Source organism: Microtus pennsylvanicus, chromosome 10 (genome assembly GCF_037038515.1).
Source record: "Microtus pennsylvanicus isolate mMicPen1 chromosome 10, mMicPen1.hap1, whole genome shotgun sequence".
Classification (NCBI taxonomy): Eukaryota; Metazoa; Chordata; class Mammalia; order Rodentia; family Cricetidae; genus Microtus; species Microtus pennsylvanicus.
Genome location: NC_134588.1, coordinates 86859887 through 86879433, shown reverse-complemented (window position 1 = coordinate 86879433; position 19547 = coordinate 86859887). Strand labels below are relative to the sequence as shown.

At 43.8% G+C, this 19547-nt stretch overlaps 1 protein-coding gene across 4 annotated transcripts in view; it reads left to right on the top strand.

Moving 5' to 3' along the window:
• The window catches only part of Cacna2d3 (calcium voltage-gated channel auxiliary subunit alpha2delta 3), an 812834-nt gene that overhangs the window by 510006 nt on the left and 283281 nt on the right, over positions 1-19547 (top strand). For all 4 annotated transcript variants that reach the window (XM_075988898.1, XM_075988900.1, XM_075988899.1 and 1 more), the window contains exon 12: positions 14238-14316. In XM_075988898.1, coding sequence (XP_075845013.1) covers positions 14238-14316 — 79 coding nt within the window. The remainder of the gene's footprint in view (positions 1-14237; positions 14317-19547) is intronic.

The following is a 19547-nucleotide window of genomic DNA, read 5'->3' as shown; positions in this document are numbered from 1 at the left end:
TTCTGTCCTTTATGTCAAACCTGGTTTCAAAGTGCGTTTCCCTGGGTGGATTTCATGAAACAGAATTCTGCGTCAGTGTTATAAACACTGTGATTAGTTGTCAGGTCTGGACAGGCTCTGCTCAGGAAGTTCTTGCTGTGTCTTATTCCTGGAACAGAAAGGCATTTCCTAATACCCTCATCGTTAACACACGATTTCCAATTTGATAATGACAATAGTAACAACAGAAAAATAATAACCCTAACTCTGGCTTATGTTTGCAGTTCAGACTGTTGGATATTTCATTCTGTCTCCTATTTGTTTCCGTGTGTTTCTTTTGTAATCTCCTGGTGCCTGTTCTCTGCCCAGTATGACATTCTTTTGTCCATAACAATGGTGAATATGTTTTTAAAATCTCCTGTATGTAAATATGTAATTTGCCTGTGTGTGTGTGTGTGTGTACATGTGTGATAGTATTCATGAAGTAGCAGAAAATGTTGGATCCCTCTGAGCTAGAGTTTCAGGTGGTGAGAGGCAGTTTATGTGGGCAAAAAAACCTGAATTCCCGTCCTTGGCAAGAATGATAAGTACTTAGAACTTCTGAACATCCCTTCAGCTTGAGAATTCCATCAGTTTTAACAGAGGCCAGTAGCCCTCACTCACTGTGTGACCTGGGATAGGGTCCCACTCCCACCCTCTCTAAACGTCAGTCCCTGCTCACTGCGAACCAGTCATACATTCGATGTCCACGGGCTTGCGGGCAGATCCCAGAAACCTTGCTTTTAACATTCGGGGCTCATTTAATCTCTCTCCCTTTCTCTCCATTCCTCCCCTCTCAGATTAAAGGCTTTTATTTTTCACATACTTAATAGTTTTTAATTTTTGAGGATTTCATACCCAAGTACTGTATTTCCATGATCTCCACCCCTCCCTTACCCCTCCAGCTATTTTCATGTTCCTTCTATTTCCTCTCAAATTCATGACCTCCGCTTTAGTTATTACCACACTCACACCACACACACACACACACACACACACACACACACGCAAAATCACACACACACACATAAACACAAACAAAAAATTCAGCCTGAGCCAGGCGGTGGTGGCGCACACCTTTAATCCCAGCACTCAGGAGGCAGAGGCAGGCGGATCTCTGGGAGTTCGAGACCAACCTGGTCTACAAGAGCTAGTTCCGGAACAGGCACCAAAGCCACAGAGAAACCCTGTCTTGAAAAACAAAACAAAACAAAAAGTTCAGCCTGCTGCTTTAATTTATGGAGGCCTTCATTTGGTATTAGAGAATCTGCCAGGGAGTTTGTTCCTGGAGAAGACAGTTTTTTCTCTCTCCCTCTCTCCTTCGGCAGCCACTAATTGCTTGTGGCTCTTCATCTAGAGGGCAGAGCCTTGTGAGAGTTCTTCCATGTTCACTGTCATGTCAACTGATGCTCTCATTGTGGAGGTCTTGTTTAGGTGACCCTATTCTTGAGAGTTCATGGGAGCAGCTTCCCTGTTTTATACAGAAGACACTGTTTCACAGGAGGTATCCTGTTCCTTTGTCTCTTGAAGTTTTTCTTCCCCCTCTTCTGCCATGTCCCCAGGCTTTAGGTGTGAGGGTTGCATTGTAAACTTATGAGTTGGGTTTGGGCACACTGTTGTCGGTTTTGATCAATTGTGGCTTTCTGCAATGGTCTCTCTATACTACAAAAGGAAACTTCTTTAATGAGGGGGGAGCTACATTTATCTGTGGGTATGGGACAGGTTTTTAAAATCCTCTATCTCCTTCAGCCTGTTGGCACCACACATCTCATTGCCTGTATTTTGCATATAATCACATGAATTCATTTACCTAGCAAATATTTGGGAGTATCTGCTAGGGGCTAGATACTTGATTAGGAGTCAGAGAAACACTGAATAAAATTGATACTAAATCAACAACATGAAGTTTCATTCTATGAAATATTTGTACATGGGCATGCGGGGAACAAAATCACCGTATGTCAACACAGTGAGGAAAACTGATAGGAGCTAAGATGGTTAACATCCGGAGAATGCAAGGCTGGAAGATCAGTTGTTCTGGCAGAGGACCTAACTCTCAGTGAGGGGGCTCACAATGACCTGTAACTCAAGCTGAGGATCCCACACCCCTCCTGACTTTCCTGGGCACCTGCACTCGTGTGCACATATACCCATGTATATACACAAGTCATACACATACTTAATAGAAAAAATAAAACCCAGTCTTCCGAAGGATGTGGAAAGTGTTCTGCTGAGATCCAGTGGGCAGGAAGGACAGAGCCAGGCTAACACGTTTAGGGTAAACAATATGTGCAAAGACCCCGTGGAAGGAAAGAGCTTCAGGATGAACAGCAATTAGAAAAAAAGTCCAGCTAAGGAAGCAAGCGGCTGAGAATTTGATATTTTGGGTTGGGGGAACAATATGAGGCGGGAATGCAAATACACCAAGGGTCAGGGTGTAGCAGAGGTTCATCTTTATTCTAAATAAAAGGAAGAAAGAACCAGAGAGCCTTGGGTGGATGCTGTGACCAGACATCAAGGATTGAGCAGTTTTGGAAGGGGCCAGGTGTTACTCACAGTTAGTCATCCAGAGAAGGGCATCATGGCTTGGACTAGGGTATGGGTGGAATGCATGCAGATCATCAGTGTTGGACTTAATAAAAAGCTTCCATATGTATTATATATTTGTATTGTAAAATTATAATAATATATGTATATATAATTTTAACACAATTCTTTCTTGATTCTTGGGAATTTCACATTATGTACCCTAATACCACTCACCTCCCTGTTCCTCTATATCTGTCCTTCACCCTTGCAGCATGTCCCCAAAAGAATCCCCCCAGAAAATTAATTAAAAACAAAATAAATCCACCTCGCTCCTCCATCTTTCCAACACCTCTTCATTCATCTCAGTGGCACTGGGAGATGTGGGGTGTCACATAATACCCCTTTGTCTGATCAGTGACACCCTCAAAATGCTCCTTGCAGTGAGTCACTGGTCTGGCTCAAGGGCTCTGGCACACCATCATAACTGGACCAGAGCAAGACCACCACATCCCCCAGGTGTCTAAACCAGTGTCTGCCAATAACAAGGAACCCTGGGTAACTAAAAAATTCACACTTGCAAGATTAAAGTCTAACTGGTAGCTTAGGACAAAATACAACATGTACTGACTGAAGATGAGGTGCGAAATTCCTGCTGGGATTTCCCCAAATCCTCAGAAACTCCAGACTCTTTCCTGCCTTGCCTACCTGGGGTCCCTAATCCTGTCATCAGAATAGTGTCTCTCTCTACTAAAGCATAGCAGGACCATTGTTCTGGGGAGCTGGGAATTGGGGGGGGGGCATGTCTTTGGAGACCACTAGGGCCCATTGCTATACAGATACTTAGCATATTGCCTAGTGATCTGACAGAGAGCTCTCTCTTCCCGCAACCCTGCCTGATTTGCTGGGCGTCACAGGTAAAATGGGGCAATGCTGTCTTTAGCAAAATCTTCCAAGTTGTTTGACAAGGCTTTCGCTCTCCTCATGACAGTAAGCCCCAGAAGGCAGCAGGTGAGGTGACAGCAGAAACTAATTCTTAGTGACAGAGAGGGATGGTAGGGAAAATAGAAATGACAAGAACCTTGGGAGGAAGCCACTATGCTAGCTTGGAATTCCCAACCACTGTTCCTCTTAATGAGGCCAAGAACGATTCAGGGAGAATCTCAGGTTCCTACATCCTCAGCCAATAACCCATGGCTATGCTGATAATCAGCATGGCACATGGAGGGGCCACCATCCCAAATGTATGCTGCTACTGTGGGCTTTGTCCCAGGTCACAAAGGAAAATCATGGAAATTTTACTTGGCATTACACTGTGATCTAGGAGGGGAAAGGGAACCCATTGTTTGGAAGAAAGCCATTAAAGAAAGAGGTTCTTCTACCTGAGGTCCAGTGAGCTACCCAAGCCTTCTCTTCAAGTTCTACACTCACAGGACTTCCCTGCGGCACATCTCTCTCTTCAGTGCTGTGGCTTTGGGGCTCTGCCTTCTGTGGGCTCAGTCCATCGCCCTCTGATAGTTCTCTCTGCTCTCGCCACTCAACAGCGCTTGTAGGTGAATTCTGGGGTACTAACCACAAGTTAGGACAATGAGGGTGAGCATTCAACTCCTTGCCCAAGGCCTAGGTCTTAAACATATGTGTATGTCATGCTCAATCAAGAGCATAACCCTGTATTCTGTTAGCCCATGCGCCCAGTTGTTATAATATGCTGCTTGTTTCATTCCTGGCTGCTCAGCCCCAAAATAATCACATAGAAACTATATTATTTACATCACTGCTTGGTCCATTAGCTCTAACTTCTTATTGGCTAACCCTTACATATTAATTTAACCCATTTCTAGTAATCTGTGTATTGCCCCAAGGCTGTGGCTCACCGGGTAAAATTCCTGCGCCTGTGTCAGGCTACTACATAGCTTCTCCCTGACTGTCTTCTTTCTCCCAGCATTCAGTTTAGTTTTCCTCGCCTACCTAAGTTCTGCCCTACCTAAAGGCCAAGGCAGTTTCTTTAATCACCAATGGTATTCACAGCACACAGAGGGGAATCCCACATCACCCATTCACCTGTTCTCCTTGTTATCTTGAAATAATTTGGTATGCCCACTGTTCCCAAGTGAATAATACCTTTCACTGACATTCCCTCTCAGACCAAGTGCTTTAACACCTAGGATCAGTTCTTATCTCTAATGATAATCTCTGAACCAGACACTTCTGCAAGACACCTTTTGGCTTCAAGTCTTTGCAGGATTTCTGCCTAGACTCAGGGACCAACACTCAGAAGAACCAAATATCCAGCCTTGGGAAAAGGTACTGTTTTTATGACGCTTGGATGGGAGACAGTAATAACTATGAGAACAGAGCAGAGGTTTTTTTTTTTTAGGATTTCTATTTCTTTATATTTTATCACTGATCTTCAATGTTAAAAACAAAAGCCTAAGGGAACTGAGTATAGGAAAGATAAAACTAGCTGTTTAATAACAGATCTGACTTGGAAAACAGTTTTGAAAATGTCAGTGGTGAAAGAAAGAGTTCTGCTGCTAATAAATTCAGATGTGTCCCCTACTGAGTTATTTGCCCAACCTAAATTTATGGGAAGCAGAAAAAACAGGAGCATCTGATGTTTATCTAGTGGACTGTCTTCTGGGCACTGAGGTATGCAGAGTTGTCTCTTCCTGCCTTCAGACACAACTCAGACAATTGGGCAAGTCATTGAGAGTACAAAGTAAGTGCCCCACGTATCCCGAAAGACACAAAGGAAGGGGTGAGGGAGAGTTAGATAAGGTAAAATGAAGATGGAAATATAGACCTGCAGATGTGGAATATTCTGAGTGATGGGAGGGGTAAATGGCGAAGGCGTGAAGTCTGGAAGTTCATGTGTTCCCCAGGTCATCATAATAGTGCCTAGGGGTTCTGACACAGAGCATCTCATGCAATGGGAAGGCATTGGCATATCCTTACAAGGATATCACAACCTATGACTTCTCATTAGTAAAATTGTAAATCTGAATTTGTGGAGCAAGTCTCTTTTCTGGAAGAGTTTTTTTTTTTTTTCTGATCTGTTTGGATTAACTCAATGGCTTTGTCCATGTATGTTTGTCTACATGTTTATGTGTTTACTCTGCCATTGTTTGAGGAAGAGAGCCCTTACTTTGGTATCAGCATGATTGAGATTCCCAAGAAAGGTCATTTAAAGGATGCAAGGTTCATTTTGGCTCACAGTCTCGTAGGGATTTCAGTCCATCATGGGGGAGGGTGGGCACAGCAGTGAGAGTGGCTCAGTCCTGATGACTCTTCCCTTCGTCGTAGGCCAGAAGCTGAAGTGGGTATAACGTTTGGCTGTGTTGGCTAGTTTTTCTGTCAGTTTGGCATAGGTTAGAGCCATTTTGGAAGAGGGAACCTCAGTTGAGCGAATGTCTGTACCAGATTGGACTTTAGGCAACTTAGGGTACATTTTCTAGATTGACAATTGATGTGGAAAGGCCCCATCTCACTGTGGGTGGTCCCATCCCCAAGCAGGTGGCCCTGGGTGCTATAAGAAAGCAGGCTGAGCAAGTCCTAAGGAGAAAGAAGGTGAGCATCCTCTGTGTTTTGTCTCCAGCTTCCTGCCCTGCTAGAGTTCCTGTCATTACTTCCTCAATGATGGGAAGTCTAAGGTGAGGTGAACCCTGTCCTCCGCAAGTTGCTTTTGATCATGGGTTTTAGCAATATAAACCCTAACTAAGACACTAACCTTAGTAACCTTCTTCCTCTGCCTCATACTTCCTACCTACTAAAGGCTGCAGCTTTCAAAATTGTGTCATAAGCTAGGGACTAAACCTTTGGACCACAAGCCTCTGGGAGGATGTTTCAGATTTACACTATGACAGGTACATACCTGGTAGCCAAAATCTATCACCACTTGATATTTGGAAGTTTGGGGGGTAAGGGGAGCAGAGAAGGGCTGGCCCACCCTGCAATTCTTACTGACGAAAGAGGCAAGTGGAAGTAAGTTTAGAATTAGATGATGCAGAAATTTCCCTGGGCCCTGGGACACAGGGCTGTCCCAAGTAGTGTCATAGTTGGGTCCTGGGAGGTAAGGGCAGCTAGGCAATGGAACAGAGAATGTTATAAACCTGATGAAAGAGGGCTGGATAGATGACTCCGTGTTTAAGAGCACTAGCTGCTCTTCCAGAGGTCCTGAGTTCAATTCCCAGCAACCACATGGTGGCTCACAACCATTTGTAGTGAGGTCTAGCACCCCCTTCTGGCCTGCAGGCAAACATGCAGTCAGAACACTGTATATATAATAAAAATAAATAAATAAATCTTTGGCCCTGTGGTGGAGGCTCAGCCTTTAATCCCAGCACTAGGAAGGCAGAGTCAGGTGGATCTCTGAGTTCAAGGCCAGTCTAGTCTACAAGACCTGGTTCCAGGGCAGCCAGGGCAGAAACCCTGTCTCGAAAAATAAAACAAAACACCCTGCTGAAAGGACAGGTGTTACCCTTCGTCAGGATGGGCTGGGTTTTGCTTAGAAATAATACTGCCTCTGCAGGTGTCTTCTCCTGTCTCCAAAATGGATGCGACGTGGCAGTTGATGGGCAAAGCTTTCTGGAAATGACTATAACAGGTTTTTAATTCCCAGCCTTAACCCTTCGCTCAGGGCCTACCAGTAATCCCATGACTCTAGATGCTGAGATGGAATCTCCAGGACAAGCTGTCTCACTAGACTAGCCAATGAGGTTCATCAAGAGACCCTGCCTCAGTAACTAAACAGGAAAGACATCATGGCAGATAGCAGTAGTCAACTTCCGGCCTCTGTATGTACGCCCACACACATGTGTGCCCACACATACATCTGAACATATATACACATGCACACCTGCTTATAAATGAAGGGGTTAAACTCCCCCACATCTTACAACTGAATTTATGTTTGAGTTCTCTGAGAAGGACACACAGGTGTCTCTCCCAACAAAGAGCCAATTATCTACTGTACCCTTCCATTCAGGGTTAAGGGAGAGGGGAAAAAAGGGCCTAAGTCAGCCTCACAGTGTCCCGTGGACAAACCCAGCAGCCCCTTCTGAGTCTCATCCAAGTGTGTGCAGATGTTACCCAAGATGATAAGACTAAGCCTCAGCCAATTAGAAACATACTAATGTAACTGCTGCTTGCTTAGCCAATTATGTTCTAGATGACCCAATTGTTCCTAAAACTCCCTTAGGTATGCCTAAAAGGAGCCCATACGTCCCTCTCGAGGTCTTCTCCACCTTGCCTTTCTGTGGGACAGCAGGCCCCAGCACACTGGAATAAAAACACTCTTGCTGATTGCATACGTGGATCGTGATCTTTTGTAGTACTTCTTCAGGACCCTAAAAATATAAAAAAATAATATTTTAAACAAAGAGAATAGAATATTGGAGTTAACACACTTGCTCTGGCCCCGTAATGAGGTCCCTGCAACTACCGTCTAATAAATTATATTGCCCTCCTTTGAAGATGCCATAGCTAGACTCCTTCCTCTCCCACTGTACCAGGCTCACTAGTGGGCCTGAGTATATCCTTCACCTTGACAAGCTAGGTGGCTAAGGAGCTCAGCTTATACTATCTGCCCCCTGAACTAGGGGAAGACTATAAATGACACTTCTTTCTGAATGGAAATATATTCATTACCACACATGAGGCACCAGACATTTGTGTTTGGGAGAAAAGAAATTAGAAAAATATTGTGCAGACCCTTGGAGCATCCCTAAAGTGACAGTCCATTTTTCATAATGATCTATGATATTCTTTTGTTGAGAGTTTATTACTTTTGTAATCTAATTCAGTTAATCCCATTTTATTGCCATTCGGGACAACATTACCTTAGTTGTCTCTCTCGTCCTCTAGATGATCGTGTTGGCTTCAAGATTAAAAGGCATTCTGTTCAATATAACTGTTTCCTGTAGAGTCACTCTTCTCTGGGCCTCTCTGTCCTCTCATAGCATTTTTGTGACGATAACATCGGCAGTGATTTATGAATCCTTTGTGTGTATGAGTGTGTGTGTGTGTGCTATTGAGTTTCATCCCTCATCATCTGCTTAGAGATGAAATGTTTTATTCATAAATGCTTTGAGGTATCATAAATGATAGAAATGGACAAATAGCAATAGAAGTTATCAAGGAATTTTTTTTTGCAATGGTACCAATTAAGAACATGCCCAGTAACATCAAATTGACTTTAAGATAGAAAGATATCACTGGGTGGTGGCTAACACCTTTAATCCCAGCAATCAAAAGGCAGAGGCAGGTGGATCTCTGTGAGTTCAAGGCCACCCTGGTCTACAGAACATGTTACAGAACAGCCAGAGCTATAAGGAGAAACCCTGTCTCAAAAAATCAATTACAGTTTAGGACCTACCAATGTGGACATGCACAGTCCCTGGCCTGGGCTTGTAGCAAATGTTGTTAACACTCTCCTGCCTTTTTCCCAGAGTGTTATAGTCTGTGTATGTGGGACAGCACTGTCCCCATCTCCACTGCATCTCGGGGCAAGAGAGGATTGGTATGCTCTCACGTCCTGTATCCCTTTGCTCTGGCCATGTGTTTTTGGTAGATTTCTTCCACCTTAGAACTACAGGAAGTTCGGGAAAAGCGGGGGCACACTTAACCTGGGCTTCAGACGGCCAGCCACCAGCTCAGCTTTCAATACATGTTTCTGGTGGTTCCTGTACTCAGTGATGTCCAACAACTCTGGCCAAAGTCATGGCCCTTTTTACCTGGGACCTCTCAGTGGCCCGCTTTTAGTGCCTATTAAAATCTGTATCTCACTAGGACTGTGCTTCTCAATTGTGAGAGCACACTACAGGAGTGCAGCCAGAGCGATCCAAACCGGTCCCCGTGTCAAGGGTCTAACTGTGTTGTTCTTGTGTGAAATGTGAATAGACTCGTAGCCACATTAAGAAACACTTAAATAAGTAGCCAGGTTGAGCACACGTGTCCATGAACTATGCCCCATTCTACATACCAAAGGAACCTCTCACACTGTGCTAGCCTGTACAAGGCCTCTACTGAGTACCTTGTTGAAACAAACAAATAAAAAGCATTCTCTAATAGTGACTTGTGGGATTAATAGTGCCACTGCCTCTCCAAGTTCAGCCCTTAGCAGTCCCTCCTGATGACAACTCCGGTCACACTGGCGCGTTCAGTATCACTTCAAGCATCTTTGTCTTTTCCATCTCACTGTAGCATCCTTTCTCATAGCCCTGTGTCATACTCCCTCCTCCCTCCCCTCTGTCCAGATCCTTGCCTAGGTGTCACCTTACAGGGACAGCTTTCCCCGCCTCCCTTCCTAAACCAGCAACTCCCCTTATCCTCCACCATCTTTCCTGCTCTGTTTTCTCCATGACCTGTAAGCCAGCAAACACATGGGCATTATTGTGAATTTGATTTTACTCTCCAGACAATGTAGGCTCCACGAAGTTTTTTCTGTGTTCACAGAGTGGTCCCTGACGCATAGCGGGGACTCAGAAGACTGATAAGCCGTCCCTTTTATTTGTGCTGTGCAGGGTGGCAGCTTCCTCTCTGGATGTGCTGTAGACCTATTGGAATCCTATTGCAACCACTTCCCTTCCCCTCTTTCAAAAATAAGAATTTTGGATTCGTTGATGTAGAGGGAATAGGAACATCGATGTTTCCCCTCTTCTTTTGTCCCTTCCTCCTTCCCTTTCTTTTCTTCTCAGTGCTGTCTTTGAACTTGCCGGTCCTACCATTCCAGGCCCTGGGATTTTAAGATCACGGTCCTGACCATTGTGCTCAGCACCCCTCAGAGCTTCTCATGTGCTTCATCTGTGTCAGTCAAACATAAGCATAACTTGTAGTTTTGAAAAAGAATGGATTGATGTTTGTTTCCCTTTGGATGAAATGGGGTGACTTTGAAAGGTTACATTCAAACACTTTATTAAGCTAAATTGGGTTTGTAGAAAACAACGTAAGCAAGAGATCAAAATTAACGAGGGGTGGCTCAGCTGCTTGTGTGCCCTGTATTTGAGCTGTGACAATGAGAGGAGCCTTGTGTGCCTGTGGCTGAGGCCTGGCTCCTAGGAGTGGCACAGTGGATCCTGATGGGCTAACCTGGCCTGTGCCAAGGCTCCTGTTTGTGGCCATCTATGCTGTCCACTTGGTTCTCAGCATTTCGCCGGACCCGACTCTGCTAGAATTTCTTCCTACATCGAGAAAACAGTGGAGCTCACAGCATATCAGTGAAAGTTGGTTTGGGGGCACTTCGTAAGAAAGGTAGAAATCAAACACATCAGACTACAGAATCTGTCAGGAAGGAAATGAAGAGTGTTTGACCGTGTCACTGAGAGGTTTGACACTCAGTTAAAAAACAGTAGAGGGAAACAGCCTGTGTTTTGACACATTAACATTTTCTGTTTGGCTTTCATTCCAATTTTATTCTTATTACCCTCACCCAGCACTTTCAGACCATTACAGTTTCAGTACTTTTTTCTCCTTGAAAATGCACTTTAATTATTAAAGCAATAGTTACTTATTTTTAACTCATTCACTCATTCTAATGATATACAATTTATGAAGTAAAAATCTGAGCCTCTCTTTAGAAAAACAAAATCTCAATGTGTGATTATTAGCCAATCAGTTCTCGGGAAACACTTAAGAGTTTAGTTTTTGACCATCATGTAGCAAAGGTGAGCATGCCCGTTCTCTGTACTATGTGTTTGCAAAGCACTCGCCCACCAGTGTTCTCCCACTTCCTGTCAACTGTATTGACTCTTCGTCTCCATGGGCATTTTGCCTACAATCTTGACTGTAAGATAAATGCTTAGAGGTATAATTACTTGGCCAAAAGAATTACATATACAAAATGTTCTTGATGTTGTTAAATTGCTCTCCAAAATCCTTTACACTTTGAAGTAAAATGTCTTTTCCTTTTGTGTTCAGTTGAAAGGCAGTATTGTGAGCAAATGCAGGGCAGAGACCCAATATCATCTGATTATGTTTATTTTCTAGGCAGAGACATAGCAAGTCTTGTCCATGCTGCTTCTACTCAGATAAGGAGTCGGCCCAGGGGGAGCCAAACATTGTACATAAATGGAAATACTGAACGTGATTCTGATTTTCTTTCATAAGCAATACAATAAAACAGAGAACAACAAAACAAACAGAAAGCCTGTAATCTCTCAGCAGAGCACCTGATCCATGATGGCACTGACTGCGGAGGTGGGAGTCACGGTGCTGGCTCTCAGTACTGAGTACTTGTTAGCACAGTTCTTGAGCAATCGTGACTGAGGCGAAGATTGGCACAATCCTACTGGCTTCCCAAGTAGGTTGCCACATTTGAGATCAGGAACTATATAAGTTTGCCAGAAACTTCAAGTCTTTCCCAGGGTTTGAACCATACCTCTGAGAGCAAAGAGTTTCTGCTTAGCCTCTTCATCCGGACAGCACAGAGGCAGCTGGCAGCGCTGGCTACCTTTGCAGCTTTCCCCGGAAGTCCTTGATTGCAAAGATGAAATGCATGACTTCACAACCTAAGAGCCATTTCTTATTCTTCATTGCCAGCCTAAGAAATTGTTAAGATGTGAGTTTTTTGCCAGTCTAGTCTTTACCCTCTAAAGAACTTCAACTTGAAATCAAAGAAAAGGATTTAGAAAGATCATGAGCCCTGTCTCAGGGAGCTGGACTCTGGCCTTGGTCCTGCGGGTGATTTCTCTCATGACCTCTTAGCTGCTTGGGAATTCTGTCCTGAGAGACCAAGCAACTCAGGGCAGTGAGGGGAAACACCCACAATGAGACCAGACCTTGTCAAAACTGAGGTAGTCATTGTCCTTAATTGGGTCTTAATTTCCCCTAAATCAGAGAGGTTCTGCTAAGTATACACAGTGACCAATAAGGAAAAGTGAACAGTGGGGGCAGCTTGTTGGCAGGGGGCGGCACTTACCATTATTTTTTGTTATAAAGTTAGGATTTTGCTTTTAATTTTTTCCCTAGGAGATTAAAATCCTCTAGTGTTTCCCCGTTCCTCCTTTTTTCCCTCCCTCCCTCCCTCCTTCCTTCCTTCCTTCCTTCTTTCCTTCATTCCTTCCTTCCTTCCTTCTCTCCCTCCCTCCCTCCTTCCTTCCTACCTTCCTTCCTTTTTCTTTTTTTCTTTCTTTTTGTCTGTCTACCTCCTTTCCTTCTTTCCTCCCTTCCTTCCCTCCTTCCTTCCTTCTTTTCTTTCTTTCTACCTGTCCCCATCTGTCCATCTTTCTTTTGGAGAGCTTATCTCTGCTTCCAGATTTTCTGAGCAGGGTGATGTGGAAATGAGCCGAAGGGGAAAGTGGTGTCAACAAGGTCTGGCTGTAGGAGGAGTGCCTGAGGGGACTCCCACATCATCTGGCAGTAGCTCATCCCCCTCCCTCCAAGACCTTGTGCATGAGCTGTGGAGAGTGTAAAGGGTCTTTCCGACACACGGGGACAAACCGAGGCTTTGTTGACATAATATGCATTTATGTTGAATCAGAAAATGAGCAAAAGCTAGCCTCTGTGTTATATGCCCTGATTGGAAGAGGTTCAGAATGACCTGGAACCCCCATCTTCCTAGCTGTGAGCCTTTGTAAGTTTCCATTCATTCAGGCACTGGATAATAATGTTCCAAGTTCTGCTTTCCCTGGTGGCACAATTCGGTGGCACAGTCCCTGCTCTCTCTCCATGAAAGTGGACTCTAGTGGAAGAGGCGTGTCTTCTAGACCAGACTACAGAAGTTACTAGTTAACCACAACTCTAGGCAAGGCCTGGGAGGAGCAGCAGTCCTGTAACCCACCAGGCTGCCTGGGCTGAGGGGACCCTGGTTTGTAAAGCCTTTGATGCCGTGTGTCAGATTTCCTTCATATAATGCCACACTGTGATCTTCAGAGGATACACTTGGCCTACCAAGAGAGGTTGTGCTGGATTGTGGAGTGTTGTCCTCCTCCCCCGTCATTTCAAACTGTGTCAAGGGTGCTTCAGCCTCTTCTTCTTCATCTTCCCTCTGTCTGATCATCTAGAACTACTTGGTGGGTGGGGGGAACCCTGCTTTGTTTCAAGGAGCTGTGACTGAGACAGGGCTGGGGAGGTGAGGGGGGGGGAAGGGAAAGGGAGTGGGAGAAAGCAATGCAAACTGTGATAGCTTTTTTAAAATGTAAGTTCTCTGCTCTTTGGGAGCAAACATCTTAGGATAACTAGAGAGGGACTCCATAGGTCTCCTGGCCACAGGCAGTGCCTCTCGTCTCAGTTAATGGCCTAAGCCCTACCAGCTCCCATGGGGAGTTACATAGCTCTCCCAGCCTGTGCTTTCTGCTGGGGCGAAATATTGAGGCTCTCACGGTGGTGTTTTTATTCTCTGGAACATCACCGTCTGGGTTTTCTGTGGGAATGAGGAAAACAGTTGTGGATTTGGTTTAGACCTGGGTGATCCTCTTCTACTCATGGAACCAAGCCAGCTCTCCCACTTCTGGCTTTTCTTCCCCACCCCTACATTGCCTGCCGAAAAACAACTACCATTTATGCCATATGGCTACAAAGATCAAAGGCCTCCTGAATATATTTCTAGCTGACTGTACTTCAAATGTCTAAAATATGTTTCTACAGATGGGGCGCGTGGAGCAGGAAGGAGGTAGAGCACATGTGTGTTAGGCATGCATGTGGTCTGCACAGGATGGCACAAGCTCGGTACAGCTCACCATATGTCCATCTCTCTTTAGGTTCGAATCTTCACATACCTCATTGGACGGGAAGCTGCTTTTGCCGACAATCTCAAGTGGATGGCCTGTGCCAACAAAGGTGAGTCTCCCAACCATGCTGCACTCTGATTGCTGCTCTCCGGGATGTAGAATGCACGGCACACATATGGGGAAAAGAGGGAGCCCTAAGGGAAAGTGACTTTAATGCCATATTCTGTGGGTCTTTGAAGACCATAAATCTAAATAAATTTTCTTAACCTTGAAAATGTATTTAATATGACTTCTTGTTTGATTATCATAGATGACTACTAACCTGCATTTCTTAATTATACATTACATTTTTAAATGAGCTTAATACCCCAAACAAGAGTAGAAACATACATAGAGTATAACAAAATAACTTTAAATTTATATCATTATATCAAAATCTATACCAACGTAAAATATTTGAGGTTAATAGTTGTTATTTATCCTATATTCCTATAGCCCCACTAAATGATGACAAACACACATTACCCACTGAAAAACCAAAAACCCCACCTGTTGAGAATGTAGGCATTGTGTTCTGTTGTCTGGGGATAAAGGCATCTTTAGGGAGCTTGAGAAAATTGAGATAATGGTCAAGTCTTGGAAAAATTAGTTATACCATTTGTTATCCAGTCTCTGTGCAAAGGGAAAGCACAACATGCGTGAGACTGGGCCATCTCAGGTATCAGCCTTGAAGCTGTTCCGGATGCAGAACTCGGAGGGAGCTGCATCAGAAGCACTCTAAGAGGCAGATCAGCTGGGCTACCTGTTTTGACTGTTGTCTGGTCCCCTTGCTCTGAAAACACACAAACTTTCAAAGGTAACATACATATCTATATTAACACAGTTACGAACTGTGTGTTGTACACAGTCAGCCAAATATATTTTTTTGTTTTATGATTGAGCATATAAAATATGCATTACCTGTCCTGTAGTTTTACTTAATTTGTTTTTTTTCTATCTGTAGCCAGGATTTTTCAGGGGTCCTCCCCCAGTTAAACTGATTACTGTTATCCTTGAATGAATCCTGTGGAAACCAAAGCATAACCTCTTCCCCAAAGCAATACATTTTCTGACTTTCATTTTAAAATTGAGGCATACCTAAAGTATCTAGATGGCTTTAATTCAGTCATCGCATGTACAATCCAAGTCTCTAAGCAGCTGTTGTTCACTTATCAGCATTCAAAAAATTTAAAATTAACATGGGCATTATGGAACATTATTTTAAATGATGCCCATCACCTCAGACACTTTCCTTCTGTTGGACAAATTCAAAATCCCCTTGTCTAATTATTTTTAAATACACAAAAATTTAGTGTAGTCACCCTGCTGTGCTATAAGAATACTAGCCTACCTATTTGATAATATATAAATAAATATATCCTATTAAACTCTATCTTTTACTCCTTTAGCTTCTGCATATGACTTAGAACAGACAAGGGGGCTATAATTGTAAGATAAAATCTATTTCTAAATTATCTTTCAGGGATGTAAAGCAGCTCTTCCCCAAAACACTATGTTTCTATAATGTGAGGTCCCAGGCAAGTGACTACACCCTTTTCTCATTTTTAGTAGCTGGGGAATCATGGAGGAAGAACTGTGCAGAGACACTTAACTGTGCTCCAAATATCCATGCATCCACGGCCATTCCCAGTTTTTCAGCATGCCCTCACAACAGGTTTTTGTAGTATGAAGGAATTCAACCTGGGCTACATCTGAGGCAAAACATCCAGGAGCTTGTTTGGGCAGCCACACTCTTCCTTTAGCTTCCATGAACTCTGAAGCTTCACAGTCCAGATAGATCAGAGATGGCATTCAGCAGGCGTGCCACACTCAGATCCCTTAGTGAGTGGACAGATGGCCCTGTCCCACACTAGATGTGTGCCAAGACTCTATGTGAAGCCATTGGGATTTCTAGGTTAGTATTTTCAATGATAAAGCTTTGGCTACAGGACTAGTGAAATTAACCTTAGTTTGCATGAGTAGTTTAATATTCAGCATGGAGTAGTAATCGTTCTTCCTTTGAATTTTAATTGACAAATACAAACAATAAATAGCATAGAGCTTGATGTTATGATGATATAAATACACTGTGAAATGGCCAAATCAAGACAATTAATTTGAATTCCATTACCTGCCTACCACGTCCTTGTACTGAGTGCATTCAACATAGATTTTGGATTATGTTCAGAAATACAGACATTGTCATTAACTGTAGTCGATACACTGTGCAGAGGAGCTCGTGTGTTTATTCTTCCCATAGAATCATAATTTTGTATCCCATTCCTCTGTCGGTTCTTATTAAACAGAAGGATTAGTGAAATGGTGCATGCTAAGTTCAGTAGTTCAATACTAGTTCATAGGTACTTAATCATTTATGGATTTTTATACTTATGAAATCAATTTATTACCAATCCCAGCAGTGTATCAGAAACAACGCTTGGGGCAGAGATCAGGAATGGAAGTGACAGTGCCTTCTAGTTTAGTGAGGACTTCTTCCATTTCTCTATATGGTCAAGAAAGATTGACTTTAAATCCAGCCTCTTGGATTTTAAATCCATCCTTCTTCATGTACCTACTTACTAGGTACTGGGCTTTATTACCTGCCAAATGCAGGTGGTATAATACCTGCCCAATACAAACGCTATAGGCAGGAAGGTAGGTCTTGTGAGCCATGCCCTGTTCCTAGTACATGAGTGCTCTCATGGTTCCCCATGGCCAGTGACCTCTAGGTCTGGCTTATGTCTTCTGTGAGACCACAAACTCTATAAGAGTGGCCTTGGACCCCTACTTCATCTTGGCTACCCGATAGAACCCAGCCTCAGATTTTACTCCAAGCAGGTGTTCCTGTGATGGCTTACAATATAAGTAAGTTACTTATTCATATTCATAAAACTGGTGTCCTGTTACCCAGCAGCTGAGACTGATGCGTAGGTGGCCCATCCTTTTGCTGGTCTTCTAAGCTGTAATTCATCAACATGGTAGTGTCTGTGAAGAAAGAAACAGGAATGAGAGCTTTAAAGGTCTCTGCTACAGTTTGTAAAGTTTGTTTATTTATTTAAAAAGCAATCTTTTCTCGCTTAAGAAAAAGAACTTTATTTCAAGCAATCAAAGTTGTTTCTCTGAAAAAAAGAAGGAAAGAAAAGAATGTTCTGGGAAAAGAAGGGGGTGACTCAGAATTTTAAGTGGGAAGGAAGGTCAAGTCTCAGGAAAGAGCGGGGAAGATGTATTTTTGTTTGCCCTTTTCTTTGTAGATTTTCTTTACATGTCTACATCATTCTTCTCCGGAGATAGGTCTTCCCTACTTTGTAGATGTGTGTGGTTTGAGATGTTCTTCCTGGACTGCACCTAGCTCTTGTCCAACATGTCCTTTGCTGGAGACACAGAAGATTTGATAGTTTCTCCCCTGGACACAGGCCAGCAAACCTGAACTCCTAACTTCCAACCCCTCTTCCCAGAAAAGATTCTGTCACCAGCCATGGTCACTTCATCAGACATGTGTAGAGGTAAGCCCCGGACCAACGGGGACAGAGGAGCTTCATAGAGCCAGGCAAGCAGGCTGCTCACGTGGTGCTTTGGCTTGGATGTGTCTTTTATTTCCTGTTTCTGTTTGGAATGGTCTTTAAGCACATCTCAATTTCCTCACCTCGGAGAATGAAGGACATCACTGGAGAGCATTCGTGTTTCCTTGACTCTCTGAAGTAACACGTAGTATAGTTCTTTTGTTTGTTGCTTGGCTTGCTTCATGAAAGTGTCCGTCTTCCTGCTCATCCCAGGTCACATGCTGGGCTTCCTTTCCAGAGCAGGTGCAGCAGGAATGGAGGAGGCATGGGATGAGGGAATTGAGTAAACCTAGACTCCTGTTGACAACAGAGGTCCCTCTGTACAGCTTAGAACTTTCTTGACATTTAAATAGAGTGAGTTATGCTTCCCAGTTCTTTTCTTTCTGTGGTCATGGCAAACAAATGTTCCTTTCTTTTTTTATTTTGAAAAGCATTTTTATTTTTGTCCCTGCCACATCAGATTGCAATTTTCCCCCATCAGCTAGTAGGCTCTTAGTCGTGGGTGATTGCTTTTACTGTCTGTGTCCAGCTGATGAAAATCCTTCAAATTGGAACTTTGTCTTAATCAACTAATACCGTATCTTTGCTTCATTTTTGTTGTCATTTACAAGAATCTTTGAAATATTCTTGAAAGATAATTTAATCAAGCCAGGACCTAGCTCTGGAATTTAGCCCATAAAGTTTATAGTTCAGAAAATCTACAGAAGGCAGGCTAGCTGTTATCTGGAGAGGCCTTGGGAGCCCCTGAAGAAAGCCCTTGTTTCTGCCGGAATGCTGTCGCATGACAACCAATGGCTCCCAACAATTTTCCTTTTGTGATTTGGAGTCTCCCTTACCATGACAGCATTAGGTTCCGCTCATCTGAGCCCGTGTAAACACTGGCTTCGTGTTGCGTCAGTCATGAGGTTTTTAGCCACGTAAGTTCAGTGAGGAAGTATTCATCTATGGTCATTAATTAAATCTTTGTTTATGGTCTGGGATTGTTACATGATGGAGCCAGCATAGCATTTTCTTCTCATGTGACATGGGGTCTGAATCCCCACCCACCCATGTTGCGTGTTTTTGCACTGACTCAACAAAGATCTTCAGTGAAATGAACTGTCAGCATCCAGGAGTTGAACAGACCAGGGAAAGGCCAAAGTGAAGCCTGCTGACAGGTTGAGCTGCCTGACCACAGAGTGACCCCAAAGGAGGGGAGGGGAGTGGTGGCCATTATGCCATCCCTGGATCTCTGGTGTTCAAAGACCTACTGTCTGGGCAGAAAATCTTTCTTAGAAGTCTGATAGCCATGGAAACCATTCATAGCCAGGAGGCCTCAGGTACTTTCACTGGAAACGCATGCCCTGGCGGGGACATTCATGGGCCTTAGTTCTCTGCCTTCTTCACCAGGCTGGCAAAATCCAGGGAGGCTTGGAGCATATTGGTTTATTTCATTTTGTGCCTAAGCAGGACCTGCCCTAAGGGTACTAGTTCTAATGAAGCAAAGAAGCATGCCATTTTCAAGATGTTAAAAACAATCCCTGCCACCGAAGACAGGCTGGGCGCTTGAAATGCTGAATTCACACCATTGCATAAACAAGCGACTTGGGACAACAGCAAGGATGGTCGGCAGGTTCAGATAGCTTATAAAGAGGCGATAACCTTCTCCAGTGTGCAGAGTGCCAGCATCTGTAATGAGCACGCTGATCCCCCCTTCGAAAGCCAGAGTTAATGGAGTGTTTCCCAGCTGTGCAAACAAAGG